The 21837-nt window shown below is 41.7% G+C and overlaps 1 protein-coding gene across 1 annotated transcript in view; it reads left to right on the top strand.

The window, feature by feature from the left end:
- Positions 1-2388: 2388 nt before the first annotated feature.
- The window catches only part of UBE2F (ubiquitin conjugating enzyme E2 F (putative)), a 61396-nt gene continuing 41947 nt past the window's right edge, over positions 2389-21837 (top strand). Inside the window, exons 1-5 of the mRNA XM_036386874.2 lie at positions 2389-2493; positions 5301-5433; positions 14408-14437; positions 15359-15424; positions 21511-21578. Coding sequence (XP_036242767.1) covers positions 5316-5433; positions 14408-14437; positions 15359-15424; positions 21511-21578 — 282 coding nt within the window. The 5' untranslated portion in view covers positions 2389-2493; positions 5301-5315. The remainder of the gene's footprint in view (positions 2494-5300; positions 5434-14407; positions 14438-15358; positions 15425-21510; positions 21579-21837) is intronic.

The following is a 21837-nucleotide window of genomic DNA, read 5'->3' as shown; positions in this document are numbered from 1 at the left end:
TTTGGCAAGGGGCAGTGGTATCACTGCAGTGAATGTTTAGGATGCAGTATTTATTTCAGTAGCTGTCTGCCAAACTTTCCATGTTTCCAGCTCTGCCTTCTGACCTGGGTGCTGCTTTCATGGCTAAGTTTTGGTTCCCTTATTTAGTGGAATAGCTTAAGTTTATGCACCTGTTTTACAGATGATTTAACAGAACTATGAAAATTTCTTAAGTTTTTGGGCAGTCTAGTTACGATACCCAAGTATTCACTCTCCGTTACTAAATGCACTCTTAACAATAATTTTTTACACAGATTCTATCTGGTGGACTTGTGCTTCTATATGATTGATATTTCTATTTGATTGATGTTATAAATAACAAATATAGTTATTGGCTTTCACATTTATGTATTAGCTTTTGCAAGTTATTATTGATCACAAAAATCCTGATATAGTACAATTTGTAATTACTGCTTTTCATGTAGTATAATCTGTCAGTTTATGTATAGCTTTTATAAATAGTAGTGTAATATATACTATCTTTGACTATAGCATAATAGACTGTGAAATGTTAAAATGCTTCTACATGTAACTAACTCAAAAAATAGTGTAAAATAATTAAGTAATTTCCCACATTAGGGACTATCTTATCTGAAAGACAAGATAACAGAAACAGAAACTGGAACACCAAGTAAAAGAATGTATTAACCCTCATTATCAGGGAGTGAAAATACAACAGAATGGAACCACAAGAAGAAATAAAATATATTAGTTTAATCTACAAGATAGCATGAATACAAGTCAAAGGTTAAAACCAAGCAAAAGAACATCTAAACTCAAAGGAATGTTTGAATATGTATAAACTCTTATGAATATGCATGTACCCCCTGTAATGTAACAGTATATAGAGAGCATGGTTTAAGTTTTTATTTATTTTTTTATTTTGGCAAATCACCAAACACCCCAGCACTGGATTTTATCCCTTTTATAACTTAATAAACTTTTATAAATATTTTAAATAGTGAGTCATTTTTCTTACAATTGATTCTTGCATATTGATCTTATAGACATATTGATTGACTATTCCAGCTGATTCACTTGTCTTCCACTCATCTGCTGCTGGAATGTAGAAATAGTAGATTAATTTAGGTAGATTAGTAGATTAATTTAATTTAATTAATGGTAGATTTAATTAATAGTAGATTTGCCTTAACCGAGGCAAGCACTGCAGCCTGGCTAAGTTGTGCTCCTGAAGTCCCCCTGAAAATCTGTGAAAAATGCATGTATTTTATGACTGGCTTTTCACAAATATTCAAATGAATATTATATGTGTTGTGTTAGAAAGTAATGCTGTATTAATTCTCTTAAGTAGTGTTGTTAAATACAGTTTTAGGTTATAACAAAATGTTAAAATAGAAACTATGCTACGTAGGATACTTTTTTTCTAAAAGAGAGGACTCGCACTGAGATAGCAGCCACAGGACACCTGAATCTTTCAGAGAAAGAGAATTTATTGCTCCATTATCAGAAGAAAGCTTATGAGGAAGAAGTTGACACTGCACAGACAGAATCCTGTGTTTGAATAGAATTTATGCATCATGTACAAGGTGTATGAATATGCAACAGGCTATTGTTTTTGAGGGTTAATCCTCTGTTAACGTGAGTCCCTTTTTGGGCTTATGCTGCCCAGAAAAAGGTACGTGGACGTCTGTAACTCTTTGTTTCTAATGTCTCATATTGCCCTAATTCAGAATGTCCAAATTATTATTACTCTAATTGTATAACTATTTTTATAACCATTTTATTACTAGTAAACTTTAAAAATTTTAAAAACAAGTGATCGGCGTTTTTAACACAATCACTGCTTTTTCTCCCTCTTGGCGTGTTCCTATTTGCCATAGACTCTAAAGCATTAATTTATATTGCGGCTGAATCGCCTCCCTTTCCACAGCAGTGTGAGGGAAGGGGAAAAAAAAGGAATTTATTGGAAACGGCTCGCCAGGAAGGTGGTGGGGGTGTTTAAGGAATGACTTGTTCCTTATACGAGGAACGACGAGGTGTCAAGGACGGGGCACTCAGTGACGATGAAGATCCGTCAAAGGTTGGACTCGGTGATCTCAGAGATCTTTCCTAACCGTAAGGATTCTGAGATTTCCTTTACAAAAAGTGATAAAATTCGGCCTGGGGACAGCTAATTCCAACGATATCAGCTTCCCTCAGGCACTGCGGCACCCCAGAGGGAGCGCCCCAATATGGCGGCGCTGCCTGAGGGGCCCCTCAGTGGCAGCCCCAACATGGCGCCGCCCTCCCGGCGGCTAACGGCCTCCCCGCCGCCCCGCCAAACTCTCGCGAGATCACGACGGGGGCACTGCCCTGTCCCGCCTGGGCTCTCGCGAGATCTCGGCTGAGGGAGGAGGAGGAAGAGGAGGAAGGAGGAGCTGCTGCCGCCGCTGCCCTCGGCCGGCGCCGGGGATGGTGTTGGCCGCGGCTGCCGGGCTCTGACGCCTCGCTCAGGTACGTGAGGGCTGTCCCCGTTCTCTCACCCCAAGCTCGGGCCTGGCCGCTCCCGCTGTCCCCGCATATGCCGGCCCGCCAGGCCTCGCTCCCGGCGGGGTCCCCCGGCTCCACAGTCCCGTGCCCTGCGGAGGGGCTGCCCTGGCTCTGGGGAGCTGCAGAATTCCGCGAACTCTTTTTCCCTTCCTTAGAAATAAGCACAGCTCTTCTCCCTTCCTCCTCTGCAAAGCTTCACCTGCGATTTGAAAGTGCTTTCTTGCTGGGTATCACTAAAATTTGGGGTGCAGCTGAAGCGAATAATTTCTTTTCCAGACTGGTCATGCTCCCCTTGGGTTTCCTGGTTGTTCAGGACAAGTTGTGAAGGTATTTAGGCATTTAATGCCCATCGAAGTTGAATTTATTTGAAATCAGCGCCGAAAAGATGGGGGTATTTTTCAGGGAACAGCTGGTCTGCAGCTTACAAGTGGTTTTTTTTTTTTCTCTTTTGTTTTAATTTATCCTGCGTTCATTACTTTTCAGACCCCTACTCCCCTCCTTTTTTTGTTTTTTTTTTTTTTTTTTAAAGCAGCTGTTGTATTTTCCTTCTCTGGGGAAAAATCGACTGTTTTGTTCTGCTTATTCTTTCTTCCTCCGGGGTAAAACCTCCAGTTTGTTTCGGTTGAGCCAGCTGGATTTTACACTCACCCTGCGCTGTACTTTTGTTTTTGAACGTACATCTTGAAGCTGACACACACCTCACTTGTCAGCGTCAGGGATATTGACCTTCTTGTAGATCTCACCAGAGTTTCCTGCTGTTAGGAATTGCTGTGAAATATATTATTTCCTTTTTTTTTAAAGCTTTGTTGCTCGCTTTTCTGTTAAGCCCTTCTCAACTTCCACGTAAAGATTATACCCTGGCTTTTTGCATTTTCCCCCTTTATTTGGTTGAATTAATTCATATGACTTAAAGAATAAGCATTTTAGCTGTTGGGGGGCCTGAAGGGTTTGAGTTTTGCCAGTATTGTGTTGGTTTTAGCCAAAATATTCAAGAAGGAGGAGTTGCCTTTAACTGGGAGTAGTGTCAAAACAAATGAAGCCGTGATAGATTGGATGTTTTGGCTTCATGACTTTGGCATTGTGACCACCTTTCACTGTAATTAATTGTTCAGTGTGGTTATTTCCTAGAGTGGATGGCTGGCACAGCAGGAGCATCTCTTCATTTCACTTATTTGGTCTCTGGGGGTCAGGTTTTTGCCCTGTGAACAGTGCAGCTGATTGCAGTTTGCAGCCTCAATCCCTTTCCTGTGCTTTGGGAGCTGTCTCAAACCTCACTTCCTAGTGAGAGAGTTGTTCCAAGAATCCCTCCCCTTCCTGCTTTTTGGTTTTTTTTTCCCTTTTGGCCAGCCAGAAGGCAGCTGTGAGTGTTGCCCTGTGAGGTGTGCAGGAGAGTGTGGGGTGTTTTCACAGCTGTTTTTTTTGAAGGAGCAGTGTCAGGCAGTGAGATGGGGTTGTAAACACTGATGTAAGCCTGACCTCTCTCCAGAAAACTGAATTTCCTCCTGGCACCTCCCTCAGTGCTCCAAGCACAAACAGGCTGATTCCTCAGGTGCTGAGGGCATTCCCACCTTTATTCACCTGTTGCCTGCCTTGTGATGCTCCTTCACTCCTTATTCAGCTCTGACCTGGAACAGAGGCTGGGCAGAGTTAAAGAATAAAGCAGGGATTTATTAAAAGGATTTCTCCACAGATCCACCTTGGGCAGCACAAGAGCCCAGCCAGGGCTGCACCCAAGATGGACCAAAATGGTCACAAAATGGACAATTGGTCATGGGGTTTCATGTTGGAATCCTAGATACTGAGAATTTTAATTTTAAACTTAATGTGCTGAAGGGCACAGACCCAAAAATACTATATTTGACCTAAGACCATAGAAAAAGTTTCCAAAATAAATTAATAACACAAAGTTTACAAGCGTGTAGTTTAATTAATAAGTTTTATAAGTTTTGGCCCATTAGCATATTGGAGTTAATTGTCCAATTACAGCTGTAGGCTATGAAGTTCCATCCTCCTTGTTTTTCTCTCTTCACCATTGTTTATGCTTTTTGGGCCCTGGATCTTGTAACAGTTGTCCTTGTGTTAATGTTCAGGAGCACATAATCACAGAATGATTTCTGCAGGTGCTTTTGTTGGAGAGCTCTGGCTGTCAGGGGTAGACAAACCCAGATCTGACTCCACCATGGTTTGGGATGAACCCCCATCATGATGTTTTATATTCTATCATTATATAACTTACACATTATTAATATCAAACTTGCATTGTTCCATTGTATACATTGATTTCATCCAAGCATGGCTTTCTTGTGATCCCCTTCAAACCCCTAACATAGTTCCTCATGATTCTTCTAATGACTAAACAATAATTGCATCTAATTACTAAATAATCATCTCATCTAACAATCATATCATGTATCATGTACTGATTACACAGGTGCAGTTTCACAGGATCTGCAGCAAACACGAGGCCTCACATTTCCTAGGGTCTACCCTTAACCTTTTCCCAGGGCCTACTAAGCCTAACTTTCTTTCTAGCTCCCTGAATTTTGTGATCTTAAAATCTTTTACTGTCACTTGGACAAGCTGGAAAAGGATTGTTCTGTCTGCCTACCCTGTGACGAGAGCTTGCTAACACTTACTGTGAAGCTCAGAACTACGCACCGAAGCAGCTCAGAAACTGGAAAATCCAAAAGCCAAACTTGAGGCGTGCCAGCAGCCCTGAGGTGTTTTGCCCCTGCCCCAGGTGACTGTCCCTGCCCTGTGTTGTGTTGCAGGTGGAAGCAGCAGTGATGCTGACTCTGGCCAGCAAGCTGAAGCGGGATGACGGCGTCCGAGGCCCCCGCGCGCCCAGCGCAGCGTCCGACTCCACTCGCAGGGTGTCTGTGCGGGACAAGTTACTCGTTAAAGGTGAGGCAGTGCAGGGAAACCTGCTGGCCTTTACTGCTGCTGCCTGAGGTGCCAGAAACACCACTAAATTGTCTATCAGTTCCCACAGGTATTTCTGAAATGTTCTGTAGGATGTGGCAGCAGCTCTCTGGTCACAGAGAGAAACAGACAGCTTTCCCAGGCATTGTTCTGGGAAAGGCTGTGAAAAGCTCAAAGAAAAGTGTTATAGCTCAAAGAAAAGTATTATAAACGTTTCTTATCCTAAGTTGCTGCTCCTGGTGTTCGTGAACATGTGGAATGTGTTATGGAGATTTGCTTGCCAAAGGGTGGTTTCTTAATTGGCCAGTGGTGATGGTGGTTTAATTGAAGGACCAATCAGGTTCCTCCTGTAGCAAACTAGAGTCTAAAAAAGCAATGGGCTTCTTAATAAAGAAAATTATTATTAGCCTTCTGAAATACATGGGGTCTATGGCAATTATTACCTGGCCACCCTGGGACCCTTTGTGATGACAACAGGACACTTGTTTTGATTTTCACTATTCAATAAAAATAAGTGTCCTCCTTACTCTATTGGAAATTAGTCCATCATCAATTAAAACATGATAAAAAATTGTCACATGAGTGGCACTGAATGTAGAGGAGGAGAATGTCAACACAAGTATATCTGCCTTGGTGTGAAGGTGGTTTTTGAGCAAACCATAACTGCCTGTCATGGGAAAAAACATCCTGAAAGTCACAACAGTGTTTTGGGGGTTTTAATGGCACAGGTGAGAGGCAGCACACTTTAAATAGATTTTAAAAAGCAGTGTAGAGACAGATTTTACTAGGCCTGGAGTCACTATAAGTTGAGTGTGAAGTTGTGAATAATAAAACAAGGGTGTGTTTTAGGAAGGCTGCTGTAGGTTTTTACCAGCTGGTGGAAAAGAAGCCCCCAACCTACTGCTTGGCAGTTGTGTGTAAATGGGGTATTCAATGAGACAATAATTAAACTATTTTATTGTTAAATCAGGGACAGCACTTTCCTGCACTTTTTTTTTTTTGCAGCATACATAATATCACATTTAAAACTCCATAGATGCTGACAGCTTGCAGTTACTGTGGATTTAAAGTCAGGTTCAGCCCCTCTGGTAATAGTTGAATGATACTGGCAAAGGCATGTGTTGTTTAGGTTGAAGTTTCTGCTGAAAATGACCAGTAGCAAATACTCTGCTGTTGGTGTGTAAGCTGCCACTGTTGGGATTCATTCCAGTCAGAGGAAATCCACATTTCCTGGTCTTGTTTCAGAATGATTTGAGGCTGACATGGCTGTAATTGCCTGGCTGATATTACCTAACTAGCACTGCATAGGGGTTTCTTCCAAATCAGGGTAAATTCTGTCAGATACCTGGAGCAAGGTGTCCTGCAAACACTGCTGCCTCTGTGCACCGGGAGTGCCTCAGCTGCATTGTGGCAACGTTGTACCCACAGTTTTCTCCCTGTATTGTTTTAAGGACTGGGAAGTTTTGCATGCTTTAAATCATGATTGTGATCACTCTTACTCTTCCAATTTGGAAATCCTCATTTAACTTCAGTTCTGAGGGGGAATGATTCAGGCAGGAGAAGTAAGCTCTTTACCCAGGCTATGCACAAAGCCAAATTACTAAATATATATAATCTGAGATTTTCCCTAACCCACAGGTATGGACTTGAGGGGGAGATAGCAGTGTGAAATAAATACCCTTCATGTGAGGGGGCAAAGAAATTTTACTCTATTCTTACAGCAGTCATGTTTTTCAAAACCATACCCAGGTGTGCAGAGGAGGAAAAGAATGTAATCTGTAGAAAATGAGTATTGACATTGTAATTGTAGTTGCTGTGGCTGTGATAGCAAATCAGCTAAGTAAAACTGAGTATTAAAAAAAAAAACTAAATAAAACTTAAGTATTTCAACTCACTGAATTCAAACTAAGTATTGAACGAGTCCCAGACTGACAAATGTTAAAAGCAGGTCAGTGCTCACATGGTTCTAAACAAGTATTGAGTGCTGGATCCTGATGTGATTGTGCATGGAAGTTGCATCCCTGCTGTGAAATGAGTGGTGTAGGTCACGTAAAGAGTCACCACCAAAGGCACTGGGGAAAATGTGCCTCAATAGAAATTTGCAAAAGCACAACAAAGGTTGGTAATGCATGTAAAGGAAAGTCAAATTAGAGTCAGTTTAGAGTGATACATGCAGAGGCTGGAATGAAGAGAGCAAAGGGAAAAAGGTAAAGGAAACTCTTGAGTCAGGAGGTTCAGAGTGAAAATCCTTCCTTTCTAAACTCCTCAGGGAGGAGTCTCAGTGCAAGTGGATCCAGTCTCAGGCTTGGACTCAACAATTATGTCTAAAAGATTGAGAAGAACTTCATCATAAAAGCACCTGAGTGTTATATTAATTATTAATCAGCTATAAACATAATATAGATTCAAGATAATAAGATGTATACTGTTTTATAGTGTGTTCAGGTCAATGCACACACATGCACAAAGATATATATATAGATACAGATATACACAAATGTGCAAAGATAACTCACACACGTATGGAAATGTATGTATACATGGGAATACATATTAAAAATTCCCCCCCCCCCAGAATCAATGAAATAATCCTGTTAATCCCTTTTGGGGGTTACTGGAATTTTCTGAAATTCAAATGGGAGTGGTACCATTTCAGTCAGGCTGTAATTCAGGTAAGGAATGTTCCAGAGCTATCCAGCTGTCCAGGCAGCAGAGTTCCTGGTGCAGGTCAGGAATGCTTCATTCACCACAGCTCTTGTGCAAAGGCCAGGCCCTGATAGGAATTGCTGGAATTGCAGAGCAGGCCAGAGGTTGGGAGAGGGGATGCAGCACCACAATCACTGTGCTCTCCCAGAAGAGCTGTGGGAGCAGCTGTCAGTGTGCTGAGGGTGATTTCTGGGTGAAGTGGGACTGACAGGAGAAGCTGATCATGCCAGTGTTACTGCTGAAAGTGACAGGGAAATGTACTGGGAAAGGCTTTTTGAGGATGTTCTCTTTGAAGCTGCTCAAGCTAAATGTAAACCATTTGTTTACAAAAGTTTCTAGAATTGCTTCAGCACTTGGAGACAGCTGAGCTGCAGCAGCAGCTACGATGTGGTGAGACTGAGTGGAGTGAGCTTGTGATGCTGATGGTGTTTCTAGGTCATGTGAAGATTGCAGGAACGAGTTTGGACAGGAGTGCAGAGCCTGCCGAAGGTGTGCACACAGCAGGGATGCTGCTGCAGCTGGAGCAGCACCAGTGGAGCTGTCAGGGCTGAACTGAGGTGTTGCACTGCTTGCCAAAGCCAGCAGGAGCCTGGAAGAGCAGCTGGAAGTAAAAGCTGTCACTGGTGTGTGTTTTGGCTGGAGTTACAAACAGATGACAGTGGCAGAAGAGGGGAAAGGCTGCATCAGGTCACAAATCAGAAAATAATCTCTCCTGCCTAAAAGAAGAGAGATCCTGGCCTTCAGCAAGGGAGGAGGAGGAGGAGATGAGAAAAGGCCCAGGGTGTTCTGCCAGTGATGAAGCACCACTATCCTATCCCTACTCCCCAGTAAATGGGGGATCATCTAATAAATCCTGCACACAGACAGATGCCTGCCAGCTTTGCTATGGGTGTTGGCCAGGCACACACAGTGTCTGCTTTTTTTCCTGGAGGTAAATTGCAGACAGCCTTGTTTGTGCTGATGGAGAGTCCAGTGCAGGAAGGCAGTACAGATCTCTGAGGATGTGTTGTCACACTGCTGGCTCTGCAGCCCTCAGTTGTGTTTGTCCTCTGCCTGGTCAGTAATCAATTCTGTTTTGATTGAGGTGATGACCAAAACCCCAGCCACTGAAAGGGGTAGGTGATGCTTACAAACTTGGCATAGATCAACTGAAAATAGGAAAAATAAGTGCTGATTTAGTTATGGTAGCTATTTGCACTATGGCTGTGAAGAAACATCTCAGTTGGTGTTTGAAATAATGGTGTCAGGCACTGACCTTGAATTTATTGATGGATGCATGTTAAACAGACTTTGTTCCACTTCCACTTTTGGGGAAAAGCTGCTCTTAAAATCTTGGTGCCCTATGTTGGTTTTTCTTTTAAGTTGTTCCTTTGACTGCTTATATCCAGCATTGTCACAGATTGAGATATCAGTCATGTCTCAGGACACTTGGGTTATTTTATGGATGTATTATGAATAGAAATCTCTCCATCACTCAAGTTTGATATCTAGGGAAGTAATTCTGAGTCATTTGGATATTCTTTTCCAGCTGTTGAGAGGGCCTAGTAAAGCACAGCTTTGTTCAGAATTGTGTGACTCATCTGCTCATCTGTTCTCACTGCATTTCCATCTAGGCTCAGTTGGAGAGTAAAGCCCTAATTCTGTAAGCCTAGTACCCAAATTAAAATAGAGCAAGCAGTACAATTGCTTCAGCAGCTTTCATTTTGTTCTGTGCTGCAGAGGCAATTTTTAATGTCCTGTTCATCTCTAAGGGGAACTTCATTAAGCGAGGAGCAGGGGCCACATGACTGCTCCTCATGGCAAGCATGCAGTGCTGAGCTTGAAAGGCAAATCCTTTCTGAAATCTAAAAAGGGCTGAGGACAAGCCCAAGATTAATATTGTATAATGAAGGTGACTGCTAAATGGAATTGAAGATGGAGAGCATCCAGGATGGCAGCAGCAGCTCATGGATCACAGAGGTTGTCCCTTACACTGCATTTTTGGTAGTGCACAGAAACTTCTTCATTCGCTTTTATATTACACTTTGATATTTATATTATCACATTTACATGCTTAGTTTGATTGTGGCAACTTGAAATAACTTAATGCATGTGAAAACGAGTTAACAAGGTTTATTCCTTGGTTGTCTTCAAGATCTGTGGCTTTTACCACTACATTTATGTAACCAGAAAATATTTAATGTGTGCCTCTGTTTAAACCTGAGAGAATGGAAATGGGAAACTGATGATGAAATATCAGTTGATGAAAAGATGATGATGAGGTGAATATCCATTGTAACTAAAAATGAGGGAAACCATTTATTTGCTTTCTTCAAGCCTTTAAAAATAGTAATATCCCTCCTCACAAAAACAGGGGAGGAAAGCTGAGAGGGGAGAAAGTACTTTTTTTCTTATGCTGGTCTGTACAGTTCAGAGGAGTTAAGTAGGAATGCTGTCAAGATAGATGGATAAGGATTAGGAGGCAAACAGCATTTCTAGAATTAATAGAGTATTAGAATTAGTACTTAAAAATTGGAATTTTTATTAATGTCAGAGTATTTCATCTTCATCTCTGAAAGTCTTAAGAGGGACCTAAACAGGAGAGGGGTTTTTTTTTAACAAAACCAGAGAGGTAATAGTGCTGTGGGTGAGAATGGTCACTTGAGGAAGTAAAGCTTTTATTTGGTGTACTTAAAACCAAACTGCAGCTCCAAAATGAAGCAGAGAGTCTGAGTTTTTGGAAGGCTCAGTAAACGAAGCACTGCTAAATTCTGACTTCGGGTGAGGGAGCAGAGCAGTGGGGTTGTGGTGTGTGCACCGAGCATTCATAAACCTTGTACACACAGCAGGAGTGTTCCTATTTCTGTCTGGAGAACTGTCACGGGTAGGAGAGTTATTGTTTGTGAAATCATTTATAAATAACTCTGGCTGCTTGTGTTAGGCTTAGGAGCAGCTCAGGAGCTGCATGGAAGAGAGAAAAGCTGAGCCACAATCTGTTTGCACCCAGCTCTTGCAGTGTTTGTGCTGGCTTTAAGTTTAAGCCTTGCCTTTTTTATGGTTTGAAGTAGGTTTGGAGCTGTTCAAGCAGGTGTGTAGTGGGTCAAGAGCAGGATTCTGAATGTAGACCTGCACTTGGGCTGCTCCTGCAGCAGGTCACAGCAGGTTTTGGGAACACATGGACTCTTTGGAGTTTCCTGCCACTTGGGTTTTCTGGTTGTCTCCTCATCTTAATGCTGTGAATTGAGACACAGGTGCAGATTCTCCATGAAATGACCATGAAAAGTACTCAAACTGAATTTTCATCTCTGTTCAGCTGTAGTCACAGTCATTTCTTGAAAGAGGACCTCAGAAAAAACTTTGTGTGGGAAATGGATTTGGAAAGAAATTTTAAAACTTTCTATCAAGTTTATACAGTCTTGTATATTTGTATGTTAACACTGAGATAAGGTGTGTTGATTTAGGAAGGTTATGGAATAGAGATGATATTCTTCAGTGAGATTGAAACAGAAATAAGTTTTCACAAGTATTAAAATATGATCTTTTAAAATACTGCAACAGTGACAAATTACACCACAGACAGGAGATGCTTGTATGTAGGAAAGAAATGCTCTGGGCAGTGATAAGTGGCATCTACCCATAGCCATTCTGATCATTTACTTTTGCCCTACACCTTTAGGTCAAAGCAGAATGTAAATAAAAAAGGTTCTAAAAGTTTATATATAGGTTATATAATATTAAAAAATAGAAATAATATAAAAAGAATATATATAAAGGTTATAAAAGACTGGATATCATAGAGAATTAGAATTGTGAAAGATGTAGTAGGACTACATGAGAAAAAATATAGGTGATTAGTGTTAGAAGTTATAGTAGTATTGTGTTGTAAAATTAATAGGTTGAAAAATATTTATAAGGTATTGTAATGAGGAAATAGGTTAGAAAAAGGTTTGTTCCTGAATTTAGTGAAGCTTTTGGAGCTCTTGGCAGTTCAGTGCTTTGGAGCTCTGGCATTTCCATGCTTTGCTTGTTTACAAATCTCTGTTAAATAGGTTGGCAGCCTGCTCAAGGGATATTTGCTTACAGAATGCTCATGCCAGAGGTATTGATTTATGCAGAAAATGTGTGAGTTAAAGCACCAGAATCTCAATGGAGCTTGAATGCTCTGGTCAAAATGTTTGCTTTGTGAACAGCAGCATAGAGAAATGGTTCTAATGTCACTGCTGTCACCACCAGAGGGACTCAGAATTTGGAAAACTCTCAAACACTGAGCTTTGGCCTGTTAAATGTGCTTGTTAATTGGTGAATCACCAGTGTTTGTTCATATGGCACAATTAATAGTAACATCTTTGCCTTACTTCATGCTGCCTTAAACATTTTAGATTGTTGAGGTAGATCTTTATCTGCTTTGGCTTCATTGAAGTCGTTTCATTCTTAGTTTCAGTGGTTTGTTGCAGAGTTCATTAGAAACCTCAATTTTGGGTCATTTGTCTTTGTTTCCAAAACTCCTGTGTGGGTTTATTAGTACAGCATTCATTAGAAAGCTCAGTTTGGGTCATTTGACTTTGTTTCCAAAACTCCTGTGTGGGTTTATTAGCACAGCATTCATTAGAAAGCTCACTTTTGGGTCATTTGTCTTTGTTTCCAAAACTCCTGTGTGGGTTTATTAGCACAGCATTCCCACCTGTTTGCACACGTTCAGAGAAGGAGCACAGTGCTGCCTTCTCCTGGGTGTGAACATTTTGTTTTCATGTTTTCACAAGAAAAACCACTCATTCTGGTGCCAAGGCACAGAGAAACACAGGAGTGTGCACACACCACAGGGAATTGTCACACTTCAAAGGAGCTCTGGTGATTGAAAACTCTGTACTGAGCCTTGCAGGAGGCAGAACTGCTCAGCTCTGCCCTTCAATGTCTCCTTTTTTTGGGATCAGGAAAGGGCAGGCAGGATTCATTATGGTGAACATCACACAAGCACAGAAAGCAAGAAAGGAAAGCAGTCAACACTTTAAAATAATTGAACCAGGTCCTAAACTTTGCACTGCAGTGGAGATTGGTGTGCCACTATGAAAGGCTGGTGAATTTAAAGAAAGGAGTGAGAGGAAAGTTTTCATAGCTGCAGCCTTCAGGGGTTGGTTGTCACATCATTTTTTATCAACTAGGAAGGGAAAATTGAAATCAAGTCCTTGATCACAGCTGAAATTACATTTGTGTGTGTTCTGTAAAGGCAGTACTTCAGCAAAGTATGGCTCCAGTGTTGTCTTTGAGTGCATGGCTTTGGTTAAATCAGCTCTGGCTGCAGGTGGGGGATTTTAAAAGAGTGAAGTTGTGAATTGTTTAGGTAAGTGTGGTTTGGTGGTTTTTTCTGTTGGTGTAGCAGGCTGCAGGTGCAGGGTGTGCCAAGCACAAGGGAGATGGGAGTCAAATCAACATCACTGCACTGCAGAGAAATGCCAGGTTGGGTAAGCATGGATGGCAGGAGGACTTCTGGAGGGTTAGTGAGGGTTGTGATGGGATCAGTGTGGATTCAGTGCCAGCAATTCTGAGCGACAGTTTGCTTCAGATGTGTGTTTTTGAGAGTTGGTATTGAAATCTTGCACATTGTCAGCCCAAATAAATGGGCTGTGTCTGTGGAGGCCTGAAAGCAAAGCTAGAAGAGGAAAATAAGACTACAGGAAAAGCCAAAAATATACTCAATTTTATTTCCTAGGACTTTGGAAATAAAGAGGGAGATACCTTGGTGCATCTGGTTCATAAGAAATTGAAAGTAGGATTTCAATAAAATACACAAAAGCAGGGTTTTTCCAGGGAAGGTGACTTGGCAGGCTTAGGAACACCCTCAAAACTTCATTTCCTAGGGGCTGTGGAACAGAATCAGGATGCTTCCTTTCTTTTATGAATGTTAAGTAAGCTCAGGAAATAAATAAAAGGAGAATTTAATTGAATGGGAGTGCATATCTCTAACAAAAGCTGTGCTGAGGAAATGCCAGTGCTCTCTGTGGTAGCAGCCCTGGTGCTTCAGTCTTGGCAGAGCTGAACTCCCCATCAAAGGAGGATACATTTACCATGTCTGTAGGGCAGATGAGCATTTTTAGTAATGAATTGAGTTGCTTAAAGAGAAATTTCAAGGTAAACTTCCACTGCAGCTTAAATATATTTTTAAATTAAATTTGATTTACGGGGTGGTTTAAATTAGATCTGTCAATTTGGACTCTTGAAGAAGAGCTTTATGCTTGTATAAATAATGGTTTTGTTCTCTTTTTTCTTTCAACAGAGGTTGCAGACCTTGAAGCTAATTTACCTTGTGAGTATAACATTTAATAGTATGCATTTTAAAGGGGGAAAGGGCCATTGAAATGAACATTTTGACTGAAGTGTGAATGCTGATGGTATTTGGTAACTGTGCAAAGCTCTACCACTGTGCCTTGAACAGATTTTTCTCTGTTGCTTCCTCTTCTGGGGCTGTGGAGAACTGGACCCTCATTAGTGTCCTTTGGAAGGAGTATTGATAATTTGCCTCCAGTTTTTAATTGCTGGGGAGTGGCAGCAAAACTTTCATCAAGTGCCCAAAAGGTTCCTGGGACTCAAGGGTGCAATTAGTGCCTCACTTGTGTTTTTTCTTTATTCTCTCATTTTCAAAACAGGAGATTCTGATTTAGGGGCAGAGCAAATAGCTCAGCTCCAAGGGAACATGAAGTCAACCTTCAGTTTTTTCACTTCCAGATGTAACCTGATGTCTTTGTTAATAGTGAAAATACTCATGAAAAGTAATTTTTTAAGAGTGATCCATATTCTCTAAAAAAAAAAAAAAAAAAAAAAGAAAAAGGCAAGATAATGTGGTTTTAGACCTGGAATCTTACTTGAGATCTAAGCCTTCCTTAAATGAAGTTATAGAGAATTTACAGAGAGCAATTTTAGGTAAAGTTTTTTCAGTTTTGTTATAGGGTAACAAATGCCAGAAGTGTGTGTGCTTTCAGTTCCTACAATGTGAGTGCTTTACTAGGCTTTGTGTACAGTTCTAGGTAGGTTTTTTCAGGCAAATGGGATTTATAACTATGATACTGTTTAGCTCCTTGGCTGCAGAAAAGGAACAGCCAGCTTGATGGGTTAAGAAGCTAAAGACTGAATAATGTGGGTGATAAAATAACCATGATAGACTTGTCTCCTCATGGCAGCCAGCAGTGGAGAGCTCATTTCTGATGTAAATTTTTATTTTGCTTCACAGGTACATGTAAAGTGAATTTTCCTGACCCAAACAAGCTCCATTACTTTCAGCTAACTGTAACCCCAGGTAATTTTTTCAACATGTAACTTTAGTTTCTGTCTGTGTTGATGTTTAGGAAAGTAATTCCAAGAGAAGTTCCAATAAAGCCTCAAGTCAAAGAAAATCTGACTGCAATAGTGATTATTTCATTAAAGAGATGGAGAAACTGGGCTGACTTTTGACAACCAGATTCCAGTAAAAAGGCCTTAAAAATGAGTAGGGTTAGGAAATACTGATTTTTTTTTTAATTTTTTTTTTTTTTGCTTACTTGGATTGAGACCTTTTTTCCTCTCAGCCAGTTTCAAACCACCTTGATTTATTTTTGCATTTCAGCCCTGTTAGGTTGTGTGTTCCCCTGTGCTGATTGTTTGGTTCTGCAGAGGTGCAGAGAGAGGTTACCAATGTAACCCTGCTAGAAAACCTCAAACCCAGGTGTGCCTTCAGGTGCTTAACAAGGCAGAATCTCTGAGTTTTTGATTGTTCAAATATGTGAAATCACATTTCTTTTATTATTAACACAATTTGAGTGTCCTGTGAAGCTCTTGCTGGCAGGCTGGTCAGTAAAAGCATTTTCATAAATTATCATTTCCATGTAAATTTCTTAATAGCCACCTGAAATTTGCATTTTGGAATAAAGGGTTGTATTTTATGGATGAATTTGCATGGAAGTTTATTTAAACTTGACAGGCACTTGCTGTATTTGTTCCTGTGCAGCTGCTCAGGTGAGAGCATTGCTGTGTGCAGTGTTAGGTGTGCTGGGCCAGTGTCCCCCTGCAGCTCCTTCTCCTGGGTGCCCATTTTCTGTGGCTGCTTTCTGCCAGCAGAATTTGGGTGAGGTGTGTCAGTCACGCTGGTGTTTGAGCTGGAGAAACTGTGGTGTGCACTTACTGAGTGCCTGGGATGTTTCTGTAATCCAGGATTTTGGAGCCAGAGCAGCACTAGGTGTCACTGTTGCTGTTCCTTAGCCCAAACCAACTGGGCCTTCCTCCAGCAGAAATTTTGGGTGGTCTCTGTTAACAAGTCCATTCATGTGACTCCCTTTTGTGATGGAAAAATGAATGAGGCTGCCCTTGTCGGGGTAATTAAAAATAAACCCAAGAGCTAATCTAGAACTTTGGCCCTGTCGTTCCGTGTAGGAGTTGTGCTCATATTTACCTGGTGGGTGTTAATTCTGCTTGCACCAAATGCCCTTCCCTTTACATGATGCTGCTTCTTTATTATATTTTGGAAAGGAACTGTCTTTACAAGAGCATCACTGTGCAGATGAGTGATGTGTGACAAAGCTGTCCCAACTCCAAGGTGTCTGAACCCCCCCAGGAATTGTTTTGTCTGCTCTCTGCTGTGCAGCAGGATGCTGCAGGCAGAAACCAGCTGTTGAATGCAGAGCAGGGGTTTTGTGCCAATGATCTTGCCAATGAGATGATCTTAATTAACATTTTGTTACTCTAAATATAGCTGCACAGCTGAAGTCTCTGCAGTTGCAGCCTGACCCCAGTAAACAGCTATTTTCAGCTGTGCATAATTCAGGTGTACAGTCTTGTGATCAGCCATAGTTTAGCACTCTAAAGGCAGAACACAGCACAGACCAAGAAAATCTTTGTTGTTTTCTGCCTCTCTTCAATACTGAAGTTCTCTCTAGTGTATGCTAAATCCTGGTTTTCTGTCTTGAGGCAGCAGAGTGGTTGTCACAGAAGTTTTATGGCTCGAGCAGGCTTGAGCCAACTCTTTTTGGATTGTCTGAACAGTATTGCATGAATCTTGACTTTGTTCTCTGCTGTCATTTTGAATGTGGCTGGTCCTGAAAGGACAGTAAAAGAAGCTTCCTTAGGCTTTCCCAAAAAGACTAATTTGAATAAGAAAATAAACTTGACCACCAAGCAGAAATCCTTTCAGGTCCCTTGCTCAGCACCTCTCACAAAAACCTTTCTCAGCCAGTATTTAATGTGGCAAAGTTGTCCTGGTGACTGGCAAGTTTTTACTTTCAAATGATTTTTTAGAAAATCTTGATGAGGATGACTGCTTTATATAACTGAAGGAATTCCAATCTCTGGATGCTCCAGTTTTCTGCAGTGCACTATCAGTGGATAGAAAATGGCTCAGACTTGGATTTTTCTGCTGCAGTGGACAAACTCCCTGTTCCCCAGGCAGACACTGCTTGTTTTCTCTGCTGTCTGAAGCTTCTCTTGCCTTTTGTCATCTGAAACATTTGTTCTGCCTTTGAAGAATACCCTTGTGCCACCATTGCCTCTGTTCTTATTTTTGCACCAGTATCATATTGGATGAAAATCTGGGGGAAAATAAGGAGATGTTTAGAATCCAGGCTTGCTGCACTGGTATTTGGAGCACAAAATTGGAAGCTGAGGGTTAAAATCACGGTAATGACCTGGAGAAGAATAAAGCAGGTGACTTTAGGTAGCTAAAAACCCAGAAGAGTAAATGCAGTAAATACAATTTCCCTTCAGTTCCCAGGCTGTTGGACTAGTCTGGGCATGGTGTGGATATGTGAGTGCCACTCAGGGGGATTAATAAAGGCACTGTTTTCTGGTGAAATGCCCACAAATATTGGTGAGCATGGCTGATTCAGAGAGCAGCTATGCAAAGTGCATCCTTTGTGGCCTGCCTTAATTGTCTTGCATTTTCTTCTAAAGTGAGGAAATAATTTGGTTAAGTGTTTTCCAGAGCTCTTTCAGCCATTAAAACACCCTACAAACACAAGCTTAGTCAGGTTGTTGGAAATGAAACTTGAGGCTGAAGTGGGAGGGATGCTTGCTCTGCTAATACAGCCTGAAGACATAAATTTAAGCAGTAGGAGGAAAACTGTGGCTCAGACATCCTCCCTTTTTAGCAAAAGTCCCTGTGGCCAACTTCCTAAGTTATGTGTTAAAGCTGTTCCATTTGATGGGTTTATTTATAGCTCTTTCCTCACTGTTAACTCTGCCAGAACTTTTTTCCCACCACTTTTCCATGCCTAAAAAATTGAGGATTTCTCTCTCAGTCTGAGAACCTATTTACTTGAGATGCTGAAAGATGACTTCATTGTGAATTATCTTGTTAATGCAGTGCAAGATTTCTGGCTGGGTACTGAGGCTCTCCAGAATTTTTAATATATATTTGAGTGACTGGTAATGAGTAGCTTGATTGTTGCTTTAGGAGCACAGAGGCCCAATTGTATAAAAGAGGGGAGGAGAGATGTCTTGCTCTCCTAATTGTGTAAATATGTCCTTGCTAATTTGATAGCAGAGCCAGTAGCTTACCCAGTTAGTGATTGGTGACAAGGTGTAAAACCAGAATATAAAATGAGTTGTAATGTGAGGCAGTGATGAATATTGAATTGTCTTGGAGGCAGACCTGATCTGAAAGTTCTTGAGTGTTTCTGTTGGACAGCCATTGCAGAACACTGAGTGTTCATTAAACCTGGGGATTTTCTTTGACATAAAACACTGATGGATACATCCATCAGCAGGCGTTTATTTCATTTTAGCAGGGGTGGAATGTGAAGAGCTGCTGCATGCTTTGCTCCAAGCCCAGCCAATCAAGGAACTAGTGAAATTAAGCCAAGGAAAAGAACTTCTGTACTTGGAAATGTGATCATTCCTGACCGTTGCTTCGAATGTATTCTAGTGCTAGATGGTGGATAAAGTGCAGTCAGCTGTGTTCTGTTGGATAAATGTGTGTTAGAGCTCCTGGGGATATTGGACCATTTTCCAAGGATTCCTTTCTGGAGCAGTGTCTCACTCTGAGGGCATTGCACATTTGACAGGGAGCAGTTTTACCAAAGGCTATCCCTGTAACTCACCTCTTACTTCCTGTTCTTCAGTAAAGGCTTTGTTCACTGATTTTTGTCTCTGTATATTTAACAACAAAAGAGAAATGCTTTTCTCTTGCTTTTTTCCTAGAAAAATCAGTGCATGTCCCTTCACTTCCTGGTAAAGCATAGCATGCCTAAAATTGCTTAATAAATCCAGCTCACTTCAGAATTGAATTGGAGTGGGAATGGAGAATAGATTTAAAAAGCAGATCAGGAGGCAGCAACCTGAAGGAGGATTTTGATGACCTACAGTAGACAAGCTAGGGTTTTTTTTTTGTGGTTTGGAACAAGCCAGATAATAGTAAAATTCTTCTTAGTCTTTCTGTAAAGTCTGGATTGTTTCACAGAACATTTCTTTGCAGTGTTGGTTTAAGAAATATAAAAAGCCAGCCCTCCTGGCCTTCACTGGGGCTGGAGTGCTCAGGGTGCTTTGAGCCAGAGCATCCCTCAGATGTCTCAAACCCCCGCTGTGGGCTGGGTACCTGTTTCCTTCTTTTTAATGAGAAACCTCAGTAATGGCAATGCCAGGTGCATTTCAGATCACTTGCAAGCGTTTCAGCTTCCAAGCAGCACAGCTATTTCAAGAGTTGCAGTCTCTCTGGCATCCCATTCTATTAGCCCTGCTTAAATGCAAGTAGATCTTTTAATATGTCATATTTGAAAATTTAGCCATTTTAATAATTCAGTACTGAGTTTGGCAGAGAGGCAGACGTGTTCCTAGCAGATACATCCCAGTAAGATAATGACAGTGAAAGAGCCTGCTTGCCTTTCTTGAAGGACACTCTGAAACTCCTTGCACACAGCATTGTACTACTCACCAGGGTTGCCAGCACAGGTTTGGGAAGATGTGCTCAGTCCTGGAGCAGGGTTTAGCAATGCTTTGGAAAGCACAGGTTTGGGAAGATGTGCTCTGTGCTGGAACAGGGTTTTGCAGTGCCTTAGCAAGCACAAGTTTGGGAAGATGTGCTCAATCCTGGAGCAAGGTTTAGCAATGCTTTAGAATCACAAATTTGGAAGATGTGCTCAGTCCTGGAGCAGGGTTTAGCAATGCTTTAGAATCACAAATTTGGAAGATGTGCTCAGTCCTGGAGCAGGGTTTAGCAATGCTTTAGAATCACAAATTTGGAAGATGTGCTCAGTCCTGGAGCAGGGTTTAGCAATGCTTTAGAATCACAAATTTGGAAGATGTGCTCAGTCCTGGAGCAGGGTTTAGCAATGCTTTAGAATCACAAGTTTGGGAAGATGTGCTCAGTTCTGGAGCAGGATATAGCAATGCATTAGCAAGCACAAGTTTAGGAAGATGTGCTCAGTCCTGGAGCAGGGTTTAGCAATGCTTTAGCAAGCACAAGTTTGGGAAGATGTGCTCAGTCCTGGTGCAGGGTTTAGCAATGCTTTAGAAGCACAAATTTGGGAAGAAGTGCTAAATCTTGAAGCAGGGTTTTGCAGTGCTTTAGCAAGCACAAGTTTGGGAAGATGTGTTAAATCTTGGAGCAGGGTTTAGCAATGCTTTAGCAGCACAGGTTTGGGAAGATGTGCTCAGTCCTGGAGCAGGATCCAGCAATGCTTTAGAAGCACAGGTTTGGGAAGATGTGCTCAGTCCTGGAGCAGGATCAGCAATGCTTTAGCAAGCACAAGTTTGGGAAGATGTGCTCAATCCTGGAGCAGGGTTCAGCAATGCTTTAGCAGCACAAGTTTGGGAAGATGTGCTCAGTCCTGGAGCAGGGTTTAGCAATGCTTTAGCAGCACAGGTTTGGGAAGATGTGCTCAGTCCTGGAGCAGGATCCAGCAATGCTTTAGCAGCACAGGTTTGGAAGATGTGCTCAGTCCTGGAGCAGGGTTCAGCAATGCTTTAGCAGCACAGGTTTGGGAAGATGTGCTCAGTCCTGGAGCAGGGTCTAGCAATATTATAGCAGCACAGATTTGGAAGATGTGCTCAGTCCTGGAGCAGCATCCAGCAATGCTTTAGCAATTGCAGAATTTCTCCAGCTCATTCCAAGGGTCTCTGATGTGGTGCTGCCTGCCAGGTGCCAGGATTTGCTTCCCACAGTGAGAAGTTCAGTGCAAGGTTCCTCCAGCTGGGTGTCTCTGTTCCTGTGGTCAGGATGGGGGATTTTTCTGGGACTGTTGGCTCTCCTGACTTCAGATTTCTGCTGTAGAAATGTTGGGAGTGCAGGAGGACACAATGCTCACACACTGCTTGGGTTAGGTGGCAGCTGAAGTGTTTGATGGTAATAATCCTGTGCTGTTGTTTCAATCTTGGTGGATTTCTCTTATTTAACTATTTGCCTTGTTTTCCCTTTTCTAGATGAGGGCTATTACCAAGGGGGGAAGTTTCAGTTTGAAACTGAAGTTCCTGATGCCTACAATATGGTGGTGAGTATTTGTCTTTAGTCTCATAGTTGTCATTTAAGATTTTCTTTGCAGGTAACAGGACTTCTGGGGGAACTTGGCATTGAGAAAGGATCTTCTGTCTCTTAATAAAATAAATCTCTGCAGCTGTCTGGCAGAAGCTCTTGGAAGTGCAGATGAGTCAAACCTGAGTGTCCTTCCCTTCTGGCTGAGGTTCTGCTCTCTTCCGTTAATTATTCATGACACCTGCATTTAATGATTATTCTCATTAAAAAGTTATAAA

The sequence above is a fragment of the Molothrus ater genome, chromosome 7 (genome assembly GCF_012460135.2).
Source record: "Molothrus ater isolate BHLD 08-10-18 breed brown headed cowbird chromosome 7, BPBGC_Mater_1.1, whole genome shotgun sequence".
NCBI classification, from domain to species: Eukaryota; Metazoa; Chordata; class Aves; order Passeriformes; family Icteridae; genus Molothrus; species Molothrus ater.
Note: the sequence above shows the minus strand (reverse complement) of the source record. Positions and strands in the feature narration are given on the sequence as shown.